The 22,175-nt window shown below is 39.0% G+C and overlaps 1 protein-coding gene across 3 annotated transcripts in view; it reads right to left on the bottom strand.

Moving 5' to 3' along the window:
- Positions 1-22,175, bottom strand: part of CDH8 (cadherin 8) — a 153,562-nt gene that overhangs the window by 31,060 nt on the left and 100,327 nt on the right. For 2 of the 3 annotated variants that reach the window (XM_051805976.1, XM_051805978.1), the window contains exons 9-11: positions 21,528-21,664; positions 8,994-9,038; positions 3,560-3,681 (exon numbers count right to left, since the gene is read on the bottom strand). In XM_051805976.1, the coding sequence (XP_051661936.1) occupies positions 3,560-3,681; positions 8,994-9,038; positions 21,528-21,664 (304 nt within the window). The remainder of the gene's footprint in view (positions 1-3,559; positions 3,682-8,993; positions 9,039-21,527; positions 21,665-22,175) is intronic. The other variant, XM_051805977.1, reaches the window with a different exon arrangement.

The following is a 22,175-nucleotide window of genomic DNA, read 5'->3' on the forward strand; positions in this document are numbered from 1 at the left end:
TTAAGTCTTCATGCATGTATTTGATTCTGTACATACATTTAGCAGAAACTCAGCAAATCAGCATATTTTGCTTATCAGGCAGTTCTGTATTGTAGTGAATAGTTAAAGGATCCCCTAGGACAATTTGGCATTATAATTTGCAGGTTTGTATTGCATTTCTATGAAGCCACATATGTCTGAAATAATGCATATAAGGATAAACAGAAAAATAAAGTTCCTATCAATCTATAATAACTATCTATGTGCAATTTTAATACATGGTAATGTTTAAACTCTTTTTGTGGGATGCAACTTATTAACTTCACTGACAATGTTTCCTCATCACTAGTAAACTCTTTCCTATTTTTATTAAAACTGATCTTCCAAGTCTGAAAAAGCTTTTTGCAGTCCCATTGCTCTTCCTGGTTATTTGTGCATGACTTTGCAGACTCAAAATACCATGAGAGTAGACTTTTCACAGGATAATTTTAACTTTGCCTTTTTAGCCAGAGCCCTTCACTGCCAGGACCTGCATTTGACTCTTCAGACAGACAATGATCCAAGTGAAGATTTCTTCTATTAGAAAAAGGCAATTCTAGCAGGAGAAACCAATAAAATAAGAGACAAATTGTCAGAGACCGAAGGACCACTGTACTCACTTTTATATTGCTCTGGTTTAAACACTGACTCAAGCACTGAAGTCAAAATTCTGTAGCTTTGTTTTGAGAAAACAGCACTTCATTGGAAAGGTCTGGGTTTAGGCTGGGGAACAGTGAGTGAGGCACTTTTCTCACTCAACATGACAGAAGCTCTGTTCTAGGAGTACAGGAAAATAATTTCACTGTGCTGGAGAACAAGCAAGTGCAGAGTCATGGCCAGCAAACCATGAATACTCTGGCTTTAATAGTAGAATTATGCCAAAATAAAAAGGAGTAACAGGGAAAGGCATGAGCTTTGTGGCTAACTTGGAGTTACTGTAACATTACATTCAAATAATTTAATTTTTTTCCCCATAAAACCGACAAAAAACATCTCTGGTAACTTTCTGTTGTGTGCAAAAATGTGCAAGCAGCACATAAATATGTACATAGACAAATATATTTCCTCCTCTCCTCCCTTTCCTCTCCATCAGCTGTGGCACCTCTACTCTCAGAGGTAGGTGAAGGCAACGAAAATGCATCTGGCAACATTATACATCAACAGTTTTTAATACATTCTGTCACATCACCAGCAGCTGTACTTGCCACTGCAATTATATCAGAACCCAAAATAGAACCCTTAGAAAGTGAACTGGAATAGACTGTTCAATTTATTTAGTGGCTGCACATAAGGTTTTATAAACAGTTCAAATGCAAACTCCCTTATGGTAATTCAAATGTGATTTAAACTTAGATTCAAGTTGAACTGCAAGTGTAAATAGACTGGAATTGCACAGTTACACCTTTCCTGCACATGTAACATTTGGGTTTAAACTTTGGAGAACAATTCAAATTAGGCTTTTGCTACTATATAAGGAGTAGTATCTTTCTCATATCAGCTATCTCATAGCTGACATACATTTCGTTTTTTTGAATTTTACATCTTGACTGATGAATATGATTTCTTCTGAAATCTGAACAGAGAAATAAGCATAAGAAAAAAAACAATAAAATTGTGGAGATACTAAAATCTCTGCAAGAGTGGATAATTTTTAAATGACAAATTCAGAACCTAACCTTGGTGATTATTCTGAACTGGTTATTGTTCCAGTAATTTTATTTGTTTAAAGCACAGAATAAATTGCAGGATCAGTGCCACCTCACCCATGCTGACAGCCAAATATTTAATAACCATCTGTAAAGTTCACACAGGATCCATGTTCAAGAGTGACATCTGCCATCAGATCAAGAGTGTAAAGGTAATGGTAAGATAAAGAATATCGTGGTTTAATGAAAGTTTTCTGTAAGTGCTTAAACAAAAGCCTCTTTTAACAGCTGACTCTTAATCATCTCATTTATTGTTTCATTGCAAAATGAAATGTGAACATTTTTCACCATGTCTTAAACCACCTGAAATTTGACAGGAACACCTAGATAAATATAGTCAGAAAACACTGTACAACAGAGCTTTCTGATTTTAGGGAAGCTTACTGAGTCCTGGGTAAAGTTATCCTCATTAGAATTTAATGTATTCTAGAAAACTTAACTACTCAGCATCTGAAATCCACCCCGAGCTAAACAGAAATCCACCCTGAGCTGGAGGAACTTAAATGCCAGCAGTGACATGACTGTCTGCCCATAAGGGTACATCTCAATAATCTCCTTTGCACTGGTTAGAGAGAATTCTCATTTCTCAAATGACACATTTTTGACACCATTTTACTAAACAAAAAGGGGTGCTAGAAGTCAAGTCATCTGCTGTAACAATGCAATCCTGCCAGAGGTGGGTTGTCATATAGTGCTATATAGGTTGTCATTTCACACTGCTGAAAGAAAATAACTTCTAACTCTATTGTCAGGTAACCTTCTTTGGAGAACAGTGAATTTAATGCCTAACACCCACATGAGACACAGGAATAGTTGGATTAACAAGCCTAGTGTCATACTGTCAGCTGCTGTTTATTCAAATAAAATGTCACAATCTAGAAATAAATTACAAAGTTTAAAAACAGTGAATTGTTGCAACACACGGTGTTTCTCATGCTGGACAAAAGTTTCCATCTCATTTACACTGCATTACTTTCTAAATGTCTGTACATATTCTGGGATCTTTGCCTTGTCATTTATGTGGGATATGAGATATCCTTCCCTGTTTCTGTACATTTGTCCTTCAAAGTGGATGCTTTTTGACAAATCTGATCTGCTTCATTTTCTTTGAAAAAGATTATAAAGTTTGGATCCATATCTTGCTATGTTTACCTCACCTTGTGGAGTGTTGTGTGAATTCCTCTTTTTCTCCATTAAATCAGGGAGAAATAACCTGTTAATTCTTTTTTTCTCTCTCTTTTTTTTTTTTAAATATAATGAAAACTCCAACTCCATTTCTCCACCACCCCATTCCTCCTTAGAAACCTTAAACACAATTACAGTTTATGTGATTTCCTATCAAGTTTTGCTTTGCTGTCTTGTTTTTTCCCAACTTTCATAAAAAAGTGAGTAAGAACTAAATAGAGATTATAACTGAAATAAGGGTAAGGAGAAATGGGTTTATTGTTTTAACTGTTTCTTCTAAATTATACCTGGAAGCAGCTGCAATATAGTTCAATAACTGGACTGGAATTCAGGTTGGATTATACTTTTACCTCCTGACACACTTGAATTTATGAAGTGCTGAGCTCCATCACACAGAGTGGGATCAGTGGGAGCATAAAAACACTCAGAATTTTTATTTCAAGCTTTAATTTAAAGCCTATATTTAAATAAAATATGCCCATATAACGAGAGATGTATCACAGAACGTGATCACAGGCTTACCTTCAGTTAATGTTAAGGGTTGTTAGCATGAATATACAGGTATATATTTTGGGAATGAAGATGACATAAGGGGACAGGGAGAAACTCAACCTCAGTCTCACACAACATAAAACCATGGAGACACTTACTTGTCCAGGCTTCCCATTCTCACACAGGAAGGCTTCGTGCTCTGAGGCAAACTCGGGAGCGTTGTCGTTCACATCGAGCACCTTGATGGCAACAGGCACCCGGGACACCTGGCTGTGGTTCCCTGAGGCAAGAAACCAAAGTACAGAAGGTGAGCATATTCAATCTGAACCTAAACACACCCAGAAATGCACACACAGTAACCGTGCCCTGCCCATCCCCTGTCCTTGCCTACCTGGGCTGCCTTATCCAGAACGGATCGTGGAGTTGGAGTGGGAGATAAAGAGGGATGGCCAGAGTTTCATGGTTGAAAAGAACAAATAGATCCCTATTGCAAACAGCATTTGTTAGAGATTAGCTCAATGAAGACCTTTCCTGGGCTAAATTGGTAAGATTTTTCTTTGATGAAGTTTGTATTGTTTTATTGATAAAGTCCATTATACATGGAAAAGGGGAGGCTGTAAACAGCAGAGATTTATTTCTTTGTTTATCTTTGGCAGAGCACAGAGCATGTCACTCTATTAATTGTTCTGACTGCACATCTATTATTTCTTCATTGCAAATACGGTTAATGTGGTGACCCACATGGTGAGGAAGATGGATGGTAGACTGACACAGGCAAAACTAGACAGTAATTTGGACTATTAAAGCACTTTGATCATCTCCCACTGACCAAAACCATGACCTGTGAACTTCTTTCTTCCCCGAAGTAAGGACTCATTATTTATAATATAGAGCTATTTTGCATGAAATTGCTTACCCCTGTAAAGAGGAGAATGAGCTGTAAGGCAAGAAAAGCTAAACCATCAGTTTGCATTTGAATAGATTTCAGAGTCAGTTGTTAGTGTCTTTCCCTAAATTCAGTATAGCTAATTTATTTAGAGATTCTTTATAAATATTATAGATTATTTTACCCCAAAGAGCAAAAACATGAGCTCTATTTAAACTGGGGTGACCACCTGATTTGAAGAGTTTGAGAAACAATTCCATAGCACATACTCACCCCTACAAGTAACTCAGGACTAATTTCAAAGTCCATCACTTAGTGAGGGATATTTTACAATCACAGCATTCTACCTTGGTTTTACCATCAACAATGGCAGATCTCCCACTGCCTGGTATTCAATGTATTTATCATTTCAAATGTCTACAAAGTACACAAAGACTGGGCTCCACCAGTGCACAGGGAGCAACTGATGGCAGCCCCACGAGTGACAGAGATGAATAAAGGAAGAATCACAGTATTTTTGGTGGTCTCCATCAGGGTTAATTGTGTTGTGACCTAATCCAACCCTAAATCTTACAGCCTGTTTTCTCCTCCTGTGCTACGGTGGCCATAATTCGTGGGGCTCCACCTATAAATGTGCAAATTTCAACTGCTCAACTGGCATTGCTTTGAAATAGCATAAAAATAACAATTTCAAAAGACACAAGCCCTAAGACACTGATGTTATTAAGAAAGGCTTTATATTTGCTGGACAGCCTTAAATATTAACACTCTACCAGTATAGGATATGGAAGATTACCACACATCAGACTTTAAATGTTTCCCTTTTGAAGGACACCAAAGTTTTTTGTTTGGACAGAAATACATTACAAGAAAAAAAAAGGAAACCCCACTAAAATATTTTAGGACCAATACTTATGTCCATTTTGCATCATATGATCTTACTAACATGTGAGGTGAAACTCATGCCATGAAATAATAATGTATTTGAAACCAAAGAAAAGCTAATATGCAAATCATGAATCCCAAACATTTTAAACACATTTTTTTAATCTTCACTTGATAAAAATACAGACAGTGAATCTCGAGCTTATCAGAATTCTCAGCACTAGTGTCATATTTAAACACTAAAGATTTACTTTTATCCAAATTAATGAAATGATGGCAGTTCAAATTTTAAAGACATTACAGAGAAATGTAATTAATTAGATAAGCTTCTAAAGAAATTATTCATGTCCCTTGTGACTGCCCCCAAAATGTTTGTCTTTCATCAGAAATACAAACATTAAATTTAAAGATATTATAATTAGAAACTTGATGAGAATTCATTTAAAAAATTAATTTACTAAACACAAGAGAGACCCAACCGGTTTGGAGATCTCCAAACAAGGGGATATCTGCTGCCTTTTAGGGTTCTTGTGACTGTGATGAAATTTGTTGTTGAGAAAGAGAGAAAGATGGAAAGGGAATTTTATCTACAGCTTGTACTGCCCACCACACTGAGTACGTTGAATTATTTTGTCATTCCCAACTTTTCAAGGAAATTTCACTTTATGCTAAGTGTTTACTGAGCACACCTTTTCCAACACATTGATGACTCCTCACTAAACAAATCCAGCTTGAAAACAGTGCCCAGACAAAACAGTCCCACCTGTTCATATTCGTACTTTTAATGTCTGAAAACTTGTCAGGGGCAAAAGGTACTCAGAGGATATTTGAATCCAGCTCTGTTAGCAATGCCCAGAATCCTTGGACTGGAAGTGGGAAGGGACTGAAGTGGCTCCACTCTGATCCCAGAGAGCACAAACTGCTCCCATTGCATCCCAGCTGCCCCTCATGTCTCCCTAAATAGTATTCAGCCTTCAGGACTTTTCCTCATTTGTAGAGAGTCAGTTCTTTCTAAACTACTGACAAAACCCAGATTTAATTATTGGGTAGGGTTTTTTTGTTTGTTTTAGGATTTTTTTCCCAACAAACCCCTCAGCCAATAGAATTAAAGGAGACTGAGCCTTCTTGCATGTAGACAGTAAGACTGACTGCTTAAATTCTAATCAGTTCTTTTATGCAAAATCATAGAACAGTTTAAAGTTAAAGACTCTCTAAGGAGCTAAACAGATTTTTAAAGGCTTTATTGTGATGCAGTTTAAAAAGACCTACCTTGAATCTTGCAATACAAGTGTGCCATTAGGGCTGTCACTTGAGAGCCATCAGCTTCATTTGAAAATTTAGCACCCTGAGGTGCAAAATTATAAAAAAAAGGTGAGAAAACCTCAACTAGTCTGGTTAACCAAAAATCTTTTTGAGTCCCAGCTGCACAGAAGGACTTAGTTAATACATTCAATTGGTCATCTGGGGCCAGCAGTGGCACAGCACAGCGTGGAGCTGTAAGGAGCACATGTGCAAATTGTGTACATCCCTTCCTAGAGTGCAGCTCATCCGTGGCTCTGCTGAGGTCTCAATTACTGCCCACAGCCCTGAGATCCAGCAGGGTGCTCTGGATGAGCACAGTACACACAGAAAGGAACAGCCAGGCAGAAATAAGGAAAGGATCACTCCATGTAGAAATAACTAGTGGGGACTCGCTTGTGAGAATAAATAAACTCAAAAAAAAATAATGGGAAATCCAACTGAGTTTAGAAATGCATATTGAAGAGTCTACAGGGATTATAAGCACCTAAAAAAGCCCTCCTGCTTTTCTCCCCTGTTCTCAAGATTCTGCTGGAACACTAAAAGTTTGAAACACACAACTAGCTGGTACTCCTCTGAGTAACAAACCCATTCAAACCCACTCAGGATTTAAAAAGGCTGCTGAGTTTGATACCAAAATGATGAGGTAGATGAGATAACCAAAGTCAAATTAAAAAAAAAAAACAAGCAACAAAACATTATCGAGCCCTTCAGTGTCTCTAAACCTGATCTTTTGGAGGTTACAGATGCATATTTTATCACATCAATATTTTTCTTTCTTCCTGGAAAAACCCCCTCACAGCTGAGATGTTCCTGTTTCATTGGAAAGTTGTATTGCAAAGCACTGAGTGTTGTTAACGTTTTTACTGCAGGCAACAAGTCATACTAGGAGTAACTGGAGCTTATAAATAAAATTTTTGGTCTTGTGCCATAACTAAAAGAACATAATGCAGCTTTTCAACTCCCTTAAACACATAAACACTTCATAAACATGCTAAAAACACTTCCCCCTGTCTTTCCTTGACAGATACACATACAAGTCATCTTTGAGAAAGAGAATTATTGCAGCCCAAAATGAAGTTTATAATTTGTTAAATCCAAGGGAATTCAGTTTAATCCAGTTTTTCTTTATTTAATTAAATCATCCAAAACCACTTCAAGGTTCTCTTTAAGAACTCATTAGTGGTCTTGCATTTTAACTAAAATGAAGTACCTGAACAGAAAGTAGATTCCTAGAAAATAACACATTTTTATTATTATTATCATCACTACATAGCTCAGAAATGGCTATTTCATGCTTCTGTGGTTCAGTGAAATTTCTACTATAATAATATTTTAAATTAGAAGTAGAGGAAGCCCTGGTTCTAACAAAGAAATCAAACCAAAATCTGAATCACTGACTTAATAAAAACAAGGGTGCTTGGTTTAAATCCCTTATATTTCAAACTTATTAAGTTGTATTTTAACAGATCCATCCCCCATGACTTTATCAAAGTTGTATCTGATGATTTTATGAAGATAATCCACATGCAGGACAAGTTTATTTCTCCTGTTAGAGTTTATGCTGTTGTTTTCATTGGGCAATCCTTTACCTCTAGAACAGCACAGCTTATAACAATCTTTCTGTCATATAAAACTGACAAATCTGACTTCAAGAATCCCGAGAAACACAGATGCTATTGTGAAACTGAAGTTTTATTTATGTTGAAGCTTAAGTCTAGAAATCAGATACAACAGCAAATCCTGTGCTCATTTGTCTGAAGCATTGTGCAATGATCTGATTCAAGACAGACTGAGTGCCTCAAACTGACTCCAAAATTGTCAGGAGACATCAGGAATTGCCAGTGTTTCTGTTAAAAATACCAGAACACAAGCTAGTTCTGAATCAGGACAAAACTCAAGCAACCAAACTAAAAACCCAGACAGGATTGTTCACCCTGAAGATTCAGATTCTCCCTTGAAATTATTGTGTTTTAAAAAGGATGAGAAAATACTAAGTTGTGGAATATCTAAACAGCAATATAAACATACCAGTACACAGCAGGAAGGTTCCTGTACAAGTTGCTAAGACAAGAAACAATCACTGCTTCCAAATTAATATTCCATTTCTATTTATTTCAGCCCCTGGAACGCTGCGGAGGAGCAGATTGTGGCGATTTCTGTGTGTACAAGTGCGTGGGAGGGGCGCGGAAAGGAAAAGATGGGAAACATATTTCTTGGGTTTGTTCCTTAAGTCATTCCTCGGGAGACAAACAAGAGCAGATTTGAAAAGTTTTGTCTCCTCTCAGGAGCTCACTGGGTTTGTTTTATTCCGGGCTCCAGAAGAAGAATGTAACGAGTCAAGAGCAAAGCCACGTTACACTCTGGTTTTATGTCCTCACTGATAGACTGTCACCAGTTTAACCAAAGAGCTGCTTAATATCATCCAACTCTTTCATTTTAATCCACTTTTCTACCTCTGATGGCCATGGGGCAGTGTCAGACTCTTGCACAAGACATGCTTCCAGAAGAGCCATACGTACCCGCTGACCAGGGGGAGCGCGGGGAGGGCATTTCCACTGCATAGCCTGGAAAAGGAGGACAAGAAGGAGGGGAAACTGAGGACAGACCAGTTTTGCAAGGCCCTGAATTCAAAGCTGAATTTGTAGTTAAGAGGTTCCCAAAGTTCAGCAGCTCCATCTGTAAAGGCTGACTTAGGTAGGCCACGTACACCTACCTTTAACCAATATAATTAAGATGGGACCAAAGCTTGGGACTAAAGGACAGATTACACTTTGAGGCTGCTGATAAGGCCAGAAGAAAAGATAAAGAGCAAAATTTCTGTGGTGCATGCACAAGTCAAGGCAGAAAATATCAAATGAATAAACCATATTCTTCAGGCCCTTCAGAAAACTTCAGACAAAATTTTCACTCGCTTTCTATTTCTGTGAGGTTTTCTTTTATTTCCACCTTAGTCCATGTAGGACATTAAAATTGTTTGCTCATTAATGCATGCAGGACATTACATTGTTTCATGTAGTCCAGAACCCATAAGATTTTGAATCAATTACCTAAAATTTGCAGAAAAATTAAACGTGCCTGCAAAAAGAGCAAATGGATTTTCTTTTTATCAGCGACATTCCACCTAACTCTGCACTCAGTTCTTTGTCTGCCACTGTAGTAGTAACACTGCATTATTTCCTAAATTTGAAATAATTTAAGATTTTAAATGTAAATATAATTTAAATTAAAACAGAGACTTTAACTGGGTACTTTGCTGACTTCAAAGGAACAACACTGATTTATAAAACTTGATAATAAAACTAAATTTAAAAAAGTGAATATATTCCCTTCACAGAGGCACAATACATACTGATAGAATCAGTTAACCCTCATTTTGTTTATCTGAGGTCAGGCTAAATTTGGCATTCAAATGCAACCTCTTTGTTCTTTTTCATACCATGAAGCTGAGCAGTTATTCAGGAGTCTTACAAACAGCTACCAAGTAATTACTTCTGATACTCTCTGAATTGTGAGATCCATTTGCAAAACTAGGAAAGGTTTGTAAATTTTTTCAGAAGTATCTTGTTATGTTTGGCATATTTTCATTAATGATATTGTCTTGTCTGAATGAACAGACAGATCAAAAGGGCTTGGAAAGGAAAAAAAGAATAGATTGGAAAAGCAAATGTAGTTCACAGGTGGGAAGAGGGTTTCTTGTACCATAACCCTGGTTATAACGGAAAATCAAAAGACCACGTTGTATTTAGATTTCTTGTATCTAGAAAAGAGAAGTTATCAGTTGCTACAACGTGACTGAGCACATGGGGCCAGGGTAAGTGAGATGTAAGTTTGTCCTTGAGGGAGAGGATGCTGAAGCAAGTTGATATCCACCTCAGGACTAGAGGGGAATGGGAAGCAAAGGCAACCCCAACCCCCTGTGCCACCCAAAAACCCAACTAACCAGAAACTCCAGGCTTTCTGGTTATTCTAAATCACTTGGGATGGTGCTCTGCCTTTAATCCACCTTGTTTTGATGACACCAGGTTGGGTGGGAGTGCTGATCTGCTGCAGGGTAGGAAGGCTCTGCAGGGGGATCTGGATCATCCATGGGATGAGGCCAACAGTGTGAGGGTCAACAAAACCAAGTGCTGGGTCCTGCCCTTGGGTCACTACAACCCCCTGCAGCTCCAGGCTGGGGCAGAGGGGCTGGAAAGCTGGAAAAGGATCTGGGCGTGCTGGTCAACAGTGATTGAACATGAGCTGGGTGTATCCAGGGGGGCAAGAAGGCCAAGGTCACCTGGGCTGTACCAGCAGTAGGGGCAGCAGGACCAGGGCAGTGATGCTCAAGCTGGGACTGCACCTCAACTGTGTCCAGTTCTGGGCCCCTCAAGACATCAAAGACTTTGAGGGGCTGGAGCATGTCCAGGGAAGGGACAGAGCTGGGGAAGGGGCTGGAGCAGCAGGAGCAGCTGAGGGAGCTGGGGGGGCTCAGCCTGCAGAAAAGGAGGCTCAGGGGGGACCTTCTGGCTCTGCAACCCCCTGACAGGAGGGGGGAGCCGGGGGGGGTCGGGCTCTGCTCCCAGGGAACAAGGGACAGGAGGAGAGGGAACGGCCTCCAGCTGTGCCAGGGGAGGCTCAGGTTGGACATCAGGAGGAATTTCTTCCTGGGAAGGGTGGTCAGGCCTTGGCAGGGGCTGCCCAGGGAGGTGGTGGAGTCCCCACCCTGGAGGTGTCCAAGGAAGGAGTGGAGGTGGCACTGAGTGCTCTGGGCTGGGGGACAAGGTGGGCATTGAGTACGGGTTGGACTCAATGACCCTGCAGGTCTTTTCCAACCTAAATGACTCTGTGGTTCTAGGAATGCATGGGATATGAAATGGGGATATGAAATCAGAGGGAACAAATGGATGGGATGAGGCTTGAAAAGAGTTAAAAGGGGCATCCTAATTCAAAATTGTAGCATCTTTGCAATATTTGGGTAACTTGTCTCCTGACAGAAGCTCTGGATGCAAACAGTATGTCCTTAGGGACTGCTCTGCATATCTAATTTTGACCACAGTGAGCTTTATATTCATAGTGACACCTAATCAAGATACATGTGACACGTCAATATGGGTAAACAAATACATAATTCAAAATAAAGTATTAGTATAGCTGCTGGAGCGGGTTGTGTTGGAAGCTGCTAAAGTCATGTCAGGTTTATGACAATGAAACAGTTCTGGTTTATTCACAGCTCCTGGGTAAATCCTTAAGGGAAAAGGATAAAAAAAAAAATACTGCCAACATCCTTCCACCCACACATCTATCCAGAGACCAAACTGAAACAAATGCTGGCAGAAAACAACCTGTATTTGTGATAAAACACCGTGTTATTGAGCCTTATTTGTGTCTAACGAGGGTACAAGTCAGGAGGAAGTTTGCAGTCAATTAACTGTGTTACATATTGAAAGGGGGGGAATAATTATACAAGTGCAAAAATTAAAAATACAGCCAAAGTTTTAGCACTTATTAGCAGGGCACTTATCAACTCCAAAGAATGGCAAGGTAGAAATGTTTGAAGTTTTACAGGTTTGGGATTTTTTTTTGGCAAAAAAAAAGCAATGAAAATTAAAAAAACAAAAGGTGGAAAAAAATTATAACTAACTTCAAGAATAAGGAATAACAAAACAACATTTGCAATGTCTGGAAGCATCTGAAAGTAGGAAGCTTTAGTCTACAGACACATCATTTCAGCAAAAGTCGGAGTCTACTAAATGCTTTTGAAAATACTTCCACCAATAGGAAGGAAAAGATAGTTAGGAAAAAGGGAACCACAGAAAAGCAGAGGGAACCACATCTTTCTGATCCCTTCATTACACACTAGAAATAAAAACAGTGGGATGAGATGCCAATGGATCTTCACTTCTTGTGGATCACAGCACCACAAGCCTAATTAGGAGCCCAGATTTTCTGAGGCAGAGCAATGCCTTAAATTGTTGTGAGGAAATAATAGCTTTTAATATCTAACTATAACAACGAGACAAAAATTCCAGAAAATAATATGGTGCCCTTAAGTGACAGAAAAGGATTTACCTTAAAAAATTAACCAGTGAATAGGCAGCAAAAGAAAAATTTTAAGATACAACAGAAGTTCCAGGGCGTGATTTGCTGCTCTGTTTCTCAGTTCCAGCTTAATCAAGGGAGTTGTGCTGCCATAAACCAGTCAGGAATCTGGCCCACACTTTGGAGTAATTATATTATTAATATGCTAATACTTCATGCATATTAAAATGTCATAAAATATTGACTTAGATATGCAAGGTCTTATTGTCAATTATGATTAGCTCTGAAATTTTCTAATGACTAGCAGTAACAATAATAACAATAAGCAGCTTGATTGAGGACAAGATGTCTGGAATATTTGGGGGGTTTTATTTTAAATGATTTCATAACTGAAATAAAATAATCTATAGCTCAAATGAAATCCCTCCCTTACTGGTAGACAAAACATCAAAATGCTTTAATAAAAATTATTATTAAAGCAGAATTTATTATAGAAGTATTTAAATGTCATTACTTTAAGAGCTCCTATTCCTTTCTGAGACTGATTTTTCTTAACAGTGCAATTTAATTAGTCTTATATTTCCTTCACAGATAATATATTATTGGAGATGCTGGATATGAATCAGGTTCCAGATGTGTACCATCAAACCTTTCTTACTTCCATACCTTCAGAAATAAGCAAAAAGATGTCCCTACACATCAGTATGAACCTTTAAAAAAATCACCTCCTTTGTTTTTCAGCCAGAAAATAATGTCATCTTTTGCTATCCAGCACCTTTCCTAGAAGCTCAAAGCACGCTATCCTGAGTAGAGTCTTTATGCTAGATAGAAAGATGCTTAAAGAAGATTGTCCAAAGTTATATTCAGTTACAAACCTCTACTCTGACCTGCTCTTATGCTTCAGCCTCACAGAAAAACCAGGGGATTTTAGACAGTGACATTCCACTCAAAGTTGATGAATTCAGCTTACCAAACAAGATGAATATTACCCAGTGTTTCTAAGATTAATCTTATTTTCTTTAGAGCTTTGGAGTCAACTGTTCAAAGTGCAGATGGCCAGCTGGTAGTTGTTCAGAGTAAAGATGCCCTCACTTTGTTAATATAATGTGTATATTGTCAGCTTAGCCATGCCTCCAGATTTCATCAAAGTAACTTAACATGCTGTGCATGAATTAGTCACTAATCTGTGCACATTTCCACTAATGAACCTTGTATTCCTTACATGAATCCCTCTGTTTCATGCCCCAGGAATCCTTATTTCCTTCTAAGACACCACCTAGTAACCCAACCTTTTGTGTATTAAACTTTGAACAGTGTCCTGACTCCAGTTTGTCTTGTGAAATGAATATTTGCAAGCCTAGAACCAGGATGTCTTGCCTGCCCTTGTAACGCCAGCAAATCAGAAATGAAATATTTCAGACTGTTCATGCAAATCTCTGTCCTTTTCCTCGCCATAATGACGTTTATTCCCTTCTCTGACATATTTTTTTTTGCACTGAATTACTCAGATGCTTTATTCACAGCTACCTTACATGCTTCCCTCTGAACCAGAGGCATCTAACTTCTGCTCAGCATCCCATACCTGAATTTTAACCTGAACCATTGAGGCCATTTTATACAGTAAGTACACTCCATTCCCACTCTGTTTCCTCCTCATGTGGCCACTCCCATGCTGTTAGCCATGTGGATCACCTCTCCTGCTGTTCTTGACCTGTGCAAAACACTAATTGGAAACTTTGTGCTATGTTTGAGAACACTTTCATAGCTGAGAACTGCAAAGTGGCCTGACAGGATTCACCAGCCCTCCACTGCCCAGTGGCAAATGCTCAGTGACCCATTAGGATCTATGGAGTTCTGTGTAACCCTGTAGTTATGTGCAAATGAATAAAAACTACCTTAGTAAATTCTGTGTTTCAGCGTAAAAATGATGGATTATCTAGTTTGAGTTCCACTAAGCCAGAGCAAAAAGGGTCAAGCAGAAAAGGTTAATATTCCTGAGCTTCTCCTGTTTAAACCTCCATAAAGGCTTCCTTTCCCTCTCTTCCTCAAACTCACTGAAATTTACTCAGCCCTAAATTAAAGATAATTTATATGATGCACCAAAGTAACTCCCTAAAATGTTAGAATTATTGCTAATAATACCTATAGTAATTTTTACAATAAAATTAAATAAATGAAAGCATGAGCAAAGGTATACATGGCATTAAAAAGTAGATTGTAGCTGAAGGATTATTCTGAAGAACAGTTATGTCTCTCTTCCTTTTTAATTAGTGTCCTTGTATTTTTTAAAGGAATACACAATATAGATAACTTTAGCAGAGCGTGTGCTGGGTGATGATTCAATTATTGTATTTATATTCTTGGTAAACCATAAAGAGTCTTTCTGGCTTTATGCCCTTTCCCATTAGGTGACAAAATTGCCTCATTCTTCTTCATTTCTAAAGAATGCCGTTGGTATGGGTAATTACCTCTGTCAGACAGAGCCCACAGCTTTGTCCTTGAGACTCCTCTGCTCTGTGCCTGCAAAATGTTTATTGCGGGCAAATGGCCATTTACATTTCAGACCTTGTCCAGATTTTCATCTCATGCTTTGACCAATTACTCACAAGGATTTCTACTAGTTGTGGCAGTCCTGCCACTCCTTGGGCAGGGGCTGAGCCTGCCACAGGAATGCTGCTTGTTTGGCACCTGAACCTGAACACCAAGACTCATTTGACAAAGCAGTCAATCACAGTGAAAAGAACAGCTCTGTGACTGCAGTGCCTGCAGAATAAGGAGAACAGAAATTCCATTAAAACCCTTCATTCAGAGATTTAAAACTTGGCTGAAAGCATGGTTCTAGGTTAATAGAAATATCCTCTCCCAAGCAGTCCTGCTCTGGCTTTAGAATTCCCCAGGGACTGCTCTGTTGTGTCTGTGTGTGTGATGCAGAGAGTGAGAATCACAGAATCATGGAATGGTTTGGGTTGGAAGGGACCTCAAAGACCATCTTGTTCCACCCTGTCATTGGTAGGGACACCTTCCACCAGCCCAGGTTGCTCCAAGCCCCGTCCAACCTGGCCTGGGACACTTCCAGGGCTGGGGCAGCCACAGCTTCTCTGGGCAACCTGTGCCAGGGCCTCCCCACCCTCTCAGGGAACAATTTCTTCCCAATATCTAATCTAAGAAGGGTAAGTTTTAGGAGAGCCTTCTTGCAACCTGGTACAACAGAGCAAACATATCCACACTTCATCCCTGTATTTCCCAGTATGTCTGAAAAGGCTGGAGTCTAAACTCATTATAGAAGGACCTGTCTGTGCCTGAATATCCTCATGGTAGTACCTTAAAAAGGGTCACCAAGAAGGGTCACCTGAAGGCAGGCTCAGGAATGCAGTGGAAAATATAAACCTTGAGCAGCTCACTCAGTGTTACATCAGGTGACAGAAAGCTCGGGGATTTTAAAGGGATCATCTGTCTTTAAAGACAATGACCCAGCCTGCTGTTATTTGTTGGTGTGTTTGTCACTGAGGCTGTCAGTGGGAATATGTTTAGAAGGTTTTACTCGTTGCAACCTATGGTGTCATTCAATGAAGCTCCACCATGTAATACACATATTCTTGGGAAGAGGATTACCTCACTTTTTAAAAAGAGAATTTCAGAGAAGCACTGCTAATAGTGAAGGCATTACAGTACACTTCTTGTTTTCAAAGAATTCACTAGAATCCTGTACCTCAAGCAGACCTCAGCCACAGCTTAGGGATGAGTATGCAAACATCAGGACATTCATATTTAATTTGGAGGAATGTTGTGCAGTCAAATTAGGTTGCTTCTTTCTTGCCTAAGTTAAACCAGCTTCTCTAAGTCTTTCCTTTGGTTTCAAACTCTATCAGTTCTCCATTTATCACTGCTGTTATATCAATTAACCAGCAGTGGCTGAAGGACAGGGCCTTTCCTTAGTATTAATGAGTCACACGGTGAGTGTGCTAGAGAAGTGTCTGAAACGTGGCTGTTACAGCTGATAGAAGATGGAAATGGAAATCCACAGAGCTGGAGGCTTAAAGAAGATGGAGTTTAATTATTATATGCCTTATACATGTCTGGCAATCTGGTTGCTTGAATGATCAGTGATTCTGAACTCCATTCAGAATCTGTGTGAACTGGAGCAAAAATGTTCTAATAAATAAGTCATGGCTATTTGATTTTCTCTTCCTAGCTGACTAACATTGACAACACATAACGTGGTAAGTACTGCAAAACCTGTCCAAGAAACTGGGAGAATGCTGAGGAGGTTAACCCAGCCTGAACCCTGCTCTGCTTCACTGCCCAGCAAAATTGCCAACCAGTTAATGCAAACAACACAAGCATGTCAGTGTGAGCAGTAGTTACAGCTATAATTGTAACCTGTACAACTAAAAATGTATTTGTGTGTTCAGAAGAATGGGATCACACCTGACTATTAGGATCCTGACTTCACTGGATTTTCCTGAATGGTAGAAAATTCATTTCAAACAAGTACCAAAGAACCAAAGATGTGATGAGCCTTTGTACAGACAAAAAAGATGCACCGAAAGAAACGTCTGTAATTTGATCATTCATTCTCACTGCACTGCAATTCAGGCTCTCAAAAAATACTTGCACATGCCCAGAGATTTCTGTCCTGTTGAGGGTATAGCTCCAGAGAGCCCAAACATGTGAGCAGCACATTCAACCTTGACTTATAAAGCAAGACTATCCAGCCCTGTTCTCTCAAGCATTTAGATAAAATAAACCTCCCACCCCTGGCGTGCAACTTTAGGCTCATGGAAGTCCCAGCTACACCACAAACCAATGAGAAATCTCATTAGTTCAATATTTAAAGTCCAGAGTCAGTGACAGAAAACAAAGATCACCTTTTGTATCCACAGAACACAAAGGTACATTCTCAGGGAATCATTTTGCCTGTGAACCTGCTTCCTCTAGCCTGGAATTGCCTGGATGTTCCTGCTCCTGTCCATTCACCAGAGCAAACTTGGATGAATGGTAACGTAAAAAGAAAATTTCAGAATCAATTCACAGGTTCAATAACTTTCAATCTCACCCTTGCCATGAGTGTTAATACCTGTATTTCTTCTGAGCACCCTAAGCCTGTATTTCAGGGGGATCTTCCAAAGATGTCAAAATTCTTTCTAATATTATCTTCTCTAAAAAATCCTTGTGACAGAATTCATCAGCACAGAGGAGTCACCACATGACCAGAGCGGAAAAAACATTGAACAACAAAGAAGCAAAAATTATTCTGATAATATAAGAAAGAAATGTAAGAAACAATACAATACAAAAAAGCATGTAAAAGAAATGGCATATTTAGGAGTAGACAGGTTTAAGTGTAGCAGCTGAGAGGACCAAAGCAGCAGAAGGAATGTAATGGAAAGTGTCTAAGTAAATGTGAAATAATGCAACCAACACCTAAACATCACCTGTGTCACCTAAATGTCACCTGTACCATGTTCATCACATTCAGTTCATTCTTTTTCACACATAGCTCTTTGCATTGTTTCATCTTTAGTAACCACAAAAAGATTCAGGTGGAGGAAATATTTGAAGAATTAGCATGCAAGTGTTAAGGAAACTTCCCAGTGTGACCATTCACTGTCCCTGGCAGTCACAGTGCCACCCCTCAGACTGTTCCTCAACACACCCAGAGCACAGTGTCCTTACTGTGCTTTGATTAATGGACACAAAGCTCTGTGCAACTTCTTTACATATTTTGGGAACCAATGCAAAAGTTGGGCGAGTATCTGAGGGAAAGCCACTCAAGGCAGCTGTTCCTTAGTTTGTTTTTACAATTGCCCAAAAACAGAGGCTGCAGAAAACTGGAAACTCTTTCCCAGGGGCTGGAAGGACCCTGCTAATAATGGGAAAGTAAAGGAGGGAAACAGCACTATCCAAAATGTCTCACCTTGCACAGGTCTCTGAATACAATGGTAATGCTATTTGTCACTAATAGCAGGAGTTTGTTCTGAACAAGAACTGGCCAGATTTCCTACTTCTGTGAATAGGAAAAGAAAATGTCCTTCTTCTAAACAAAAAAAGAAAAAAAAAAGAAAACAACAACAACAACAAACAAACAAAAAAAACACACACAAAAAAAACCCCCCACCACTCAACTGACTGCTCTTTTGCCTGTCCAGTACATGTAGAAAAGAGTCACCTTCCCCACTGGCTCAGGCTTTTCTGTTTCCTCCTAGTTTTGCTGGACACAAAAAGGTTGAATGCACATTTGGGGTCAGTAGCATGTTTAAATTATCCACACATGTTTTAAATCTGATCATAGAAAAAATCAGCCAGTCTGGAGCTGAGGATCTTCATCCCCAATTCAAGACAAAACACAGAAGCAGATATGCTCCACTGAGCAGACCAATCCTGTCTTGGAAGATTCCTACTTAAGGCAGTGGCTGAGGGATGACACAAAGATACTTTTTCACAATAACTGCCAAAAGTTACCTGTGCCTATAGCACAAGTTTAGCTGCAGGTAACCTGCCAGCATGAAGTTCTGAAATAGTCAATTATGGTTCAGCAAAACTTGGTGTTTACCTATGAAAGTGTTGCTAAATCAGGATACTTTTAGGATCTACCATGGAATCAAGAAGAGAAAATCAGTGTCATGGCTTATGATTAGTGAGCTTAATGGCAGTGAAATGGTCTGGTCACTGCCCTGCAGATAGAGAGGAGAGCCCTGAATTAGCCCTGGGAAGCAGCAGGCCCAGGAAGAGGAAATGTTCCTGTATGGACGATGCCAACATATTTATTGTCATGGGAGAGATCAGCAGTCCATTAATATGACTACCAGTGAAAGCACTGTAATGACACACTTTGTGTTTGCATTCATTCCTTGTGTCTGCCTCCAACAGATTTCTGTTATTTTAGAGCAGAGATTTTGCTTATTACTGTCTTGGAAAAAAAATGCTAAAAATGCCCATTTTACTCTGCTTGACAGTTCTAAGAACAAATTTAATTTCTGCATGAGGAGCTTAAAAATAACTTCACTTAAATAAGCAAAAAGAGTAGTCTATGAAATTAAGCCCTTGTTTTATGTAAATGTCAAATAATTATATTAGGAATGCAAAAAATAAGCCATCAGCAGGAACACAAATGCTTAGAACAAGATTGGCATTATTATTTTCATAGCCAGTCTGATAAGAGGCAATTTTACAATAGCAAGAGATGCTGAGGCTCCCACAAAGTCTAATGACGAGGCTGATTTCTTACAAAAGTCTCAAGTATAATTATGTTTTAAAAATCTGAAGATGCAACAGGCAGACTTCACTCCTGTGTGCTCAGCAAAGCACAGTTCTGCTAACACTGCTCTGACACACACATTTAAGGGAGATATAAATGTGATTTGGAGGAGTTTCTTGCAAAATTATTCATTTTATCTCGTTCTTTTTTGACTTTTTGGAGGAAACAAAATGTAAAACAACTTCACTTTACATCCTACTATTCCAATGTTTGGATCACAAACTAATAATTCTGTTTTCCATGGTGTTGGTAAACCTCATGATCTGAGGCAATAGGTATGGTAATTTTATATATTTCTCCTTTTAAAACATTGAGATTATTAATTGGTTAGATATTAAACTGGGAAAATGTGTCCTGTGAAACCAGACCTTCCTTTCTTTCCTTGTGTAGTTTGGTTCCCTGTGTTGGATTGGCTTTCCTGCAAGCACAAACTATTCCTGCTAATTTATCAACGTAGTGTTTGCCCTCAAGACATAACAGGAATTACCAGGGCACTGTTTGCACTACTGGCAATGAAATACAGTAGTGAAATGAAATTACTGAGGTGGGTCGTAGGAATACAGGTTACAAAGGGTGTAAGTTGAGAGTTTAGTTTACACCCAAACCCACCTTTCTACTTATGTCTTCCATTTTGCTTATAGGTCATGGATTCCTAAAACTTTTGGTTTTGCAAAGAACCACAGAAAGAAATATTAGATGAAAAAATGGGCTAAATAAACATATTTTATCCCCCTATTTATTATGCTCATAGCTACAGTCCTATGAAACCACATTAAAAATTCTGTATCAAAATACTACCTCCTTAAAAAAGATACTCGGGGGAAAAGCAAACATTCACATCACCCTATTTTCTCCATGAGCAGCACTGATCATCAGGCTCTGAAGACATATATCCTTACAACCATGTGTCCAGTGGGTATGCACAGGAGTTGTGCCTATCCACTGACTGCAGAACAGACACATCAGCAGAAACCTTGCCAGGGTTTGTGTCTCAGTCCAGGGGATGACACGGGATGAGAGCCCGACATTCCCAGACATTCCCAACGTGTTCATTTGCTGCAATATGTTTGTGTCAAATGCACAGAGTAAAACACAGTGCTAATATTAATAATAAATTACACTGTCACGTGTGATCCTGTCAGCAGCGCTTGCAGCTCCAAATTAATTAAGAATTCCCCTTGATTAAGATCCCTGACCCCCATACCCAGGCAGGGTACTCCTGGCTGCCTGTGACTCAGGTGTGCAGAGCACTGGCATTGGGTTTGTGGGCCTGAACAATCCAGGTTCTTCTCTATTGCTGTGTATGAGTAAACTTATCCATAGGTATCCAACGGGACCACTTTCATGCAACATTACCCCTGTGCTTAATCATTTATGGCACTGAAACATAATAGCACTCAGCGTTAAGAGCGTCTGGGTTGAGCCCACAATTTACCTCTACGACAGCAAAGCTTTAATTTTCTTCTGTCTTAATATAACTAACTAGTTATAAGGCTTTGGTTTGGGCTTTCTAAACCATTTTTCTTAACATTTACCCTGTATACCCTGTACCTAAGTACTCATCTGTCTCTTCAAAACCTCGACTACCATATTCACTGCAAAAAAAAAAACAACCAAACAACAAAAAACTAACCCCCCAAAATTGGAACTTGCACAGAAAGTAAGTTTTCTTTCAATAATTTAAACACACAGTATGTTTTACTTTACTGATTTCTATAGTTTCCACTGTTAAAATCAATTCTAAACCCAATGGAACTAACAGCACACAAATACTTACTAGTTTCAGTAGCTACAATAGTGATGTTGTGCCATGTACTCGTTTCTCTGTCCAGTGGTGTTGCCAAAGTTATTTTCCCGTCTTCTGCATTGATGTTGAACTGTCTCTCAAGGTCAGTGTGGCGATCAATGGAAAACCTGCAAAACAGACATCCCTGTAATCTACTTAATGAAGTTGGTGTAATCCATACAGTCACAGGACAATTTAGGGAGCCCTCTGAGAGCTGCAGTTTTGTAGCCAAATGGATTGAGAAGCTTAAGAGCGCAATAATTTATAAGACAAAATGACAAACTGAGGCTAAAAAAACTTAATAATTGTTGCCCAAGGAGTAATTAGCTGTATACCCAGTGTGAAGGTCATAAAATGCCCTCAGGTTCACTGGGTAAGATCTTTGAAAAACAGCAATGATCAAGAGTTAATTACATAATCCATCACATTTATTAGACAGTTTCTATGGTATTCCACAGTAAATGATGATAATTTCAACAGTAATGCATTAAGCACACAAAAGTGGTGGGTTTCGTGGTTATTGTAAAAAAAAGCTGAATAATATTATTTTACCAACATATTTCAGATTAATGAAGCATGAACTATTCCCCGAGCACATTAGTTGGTTATGGTTCAAGCAGCTCCATGGGCAGAACGCAG

Source organism: Manacus candei, unplaced genomic scaffold (genome assembly GCF_025592945.1).
Source record: "Manacus candei isolate 608988 ecotype Guabito, Panama unplaced genomic scaffold, ASM2559294v1 h1tg000065l, whole genome shotgun sequence".
Taxonomy (NCBI): domain Eukaryota; kingdom Metazoa; phylum Chordata; class Aves; order Passeriformes; family Pipridae; genus Manacus; species Manacus candei.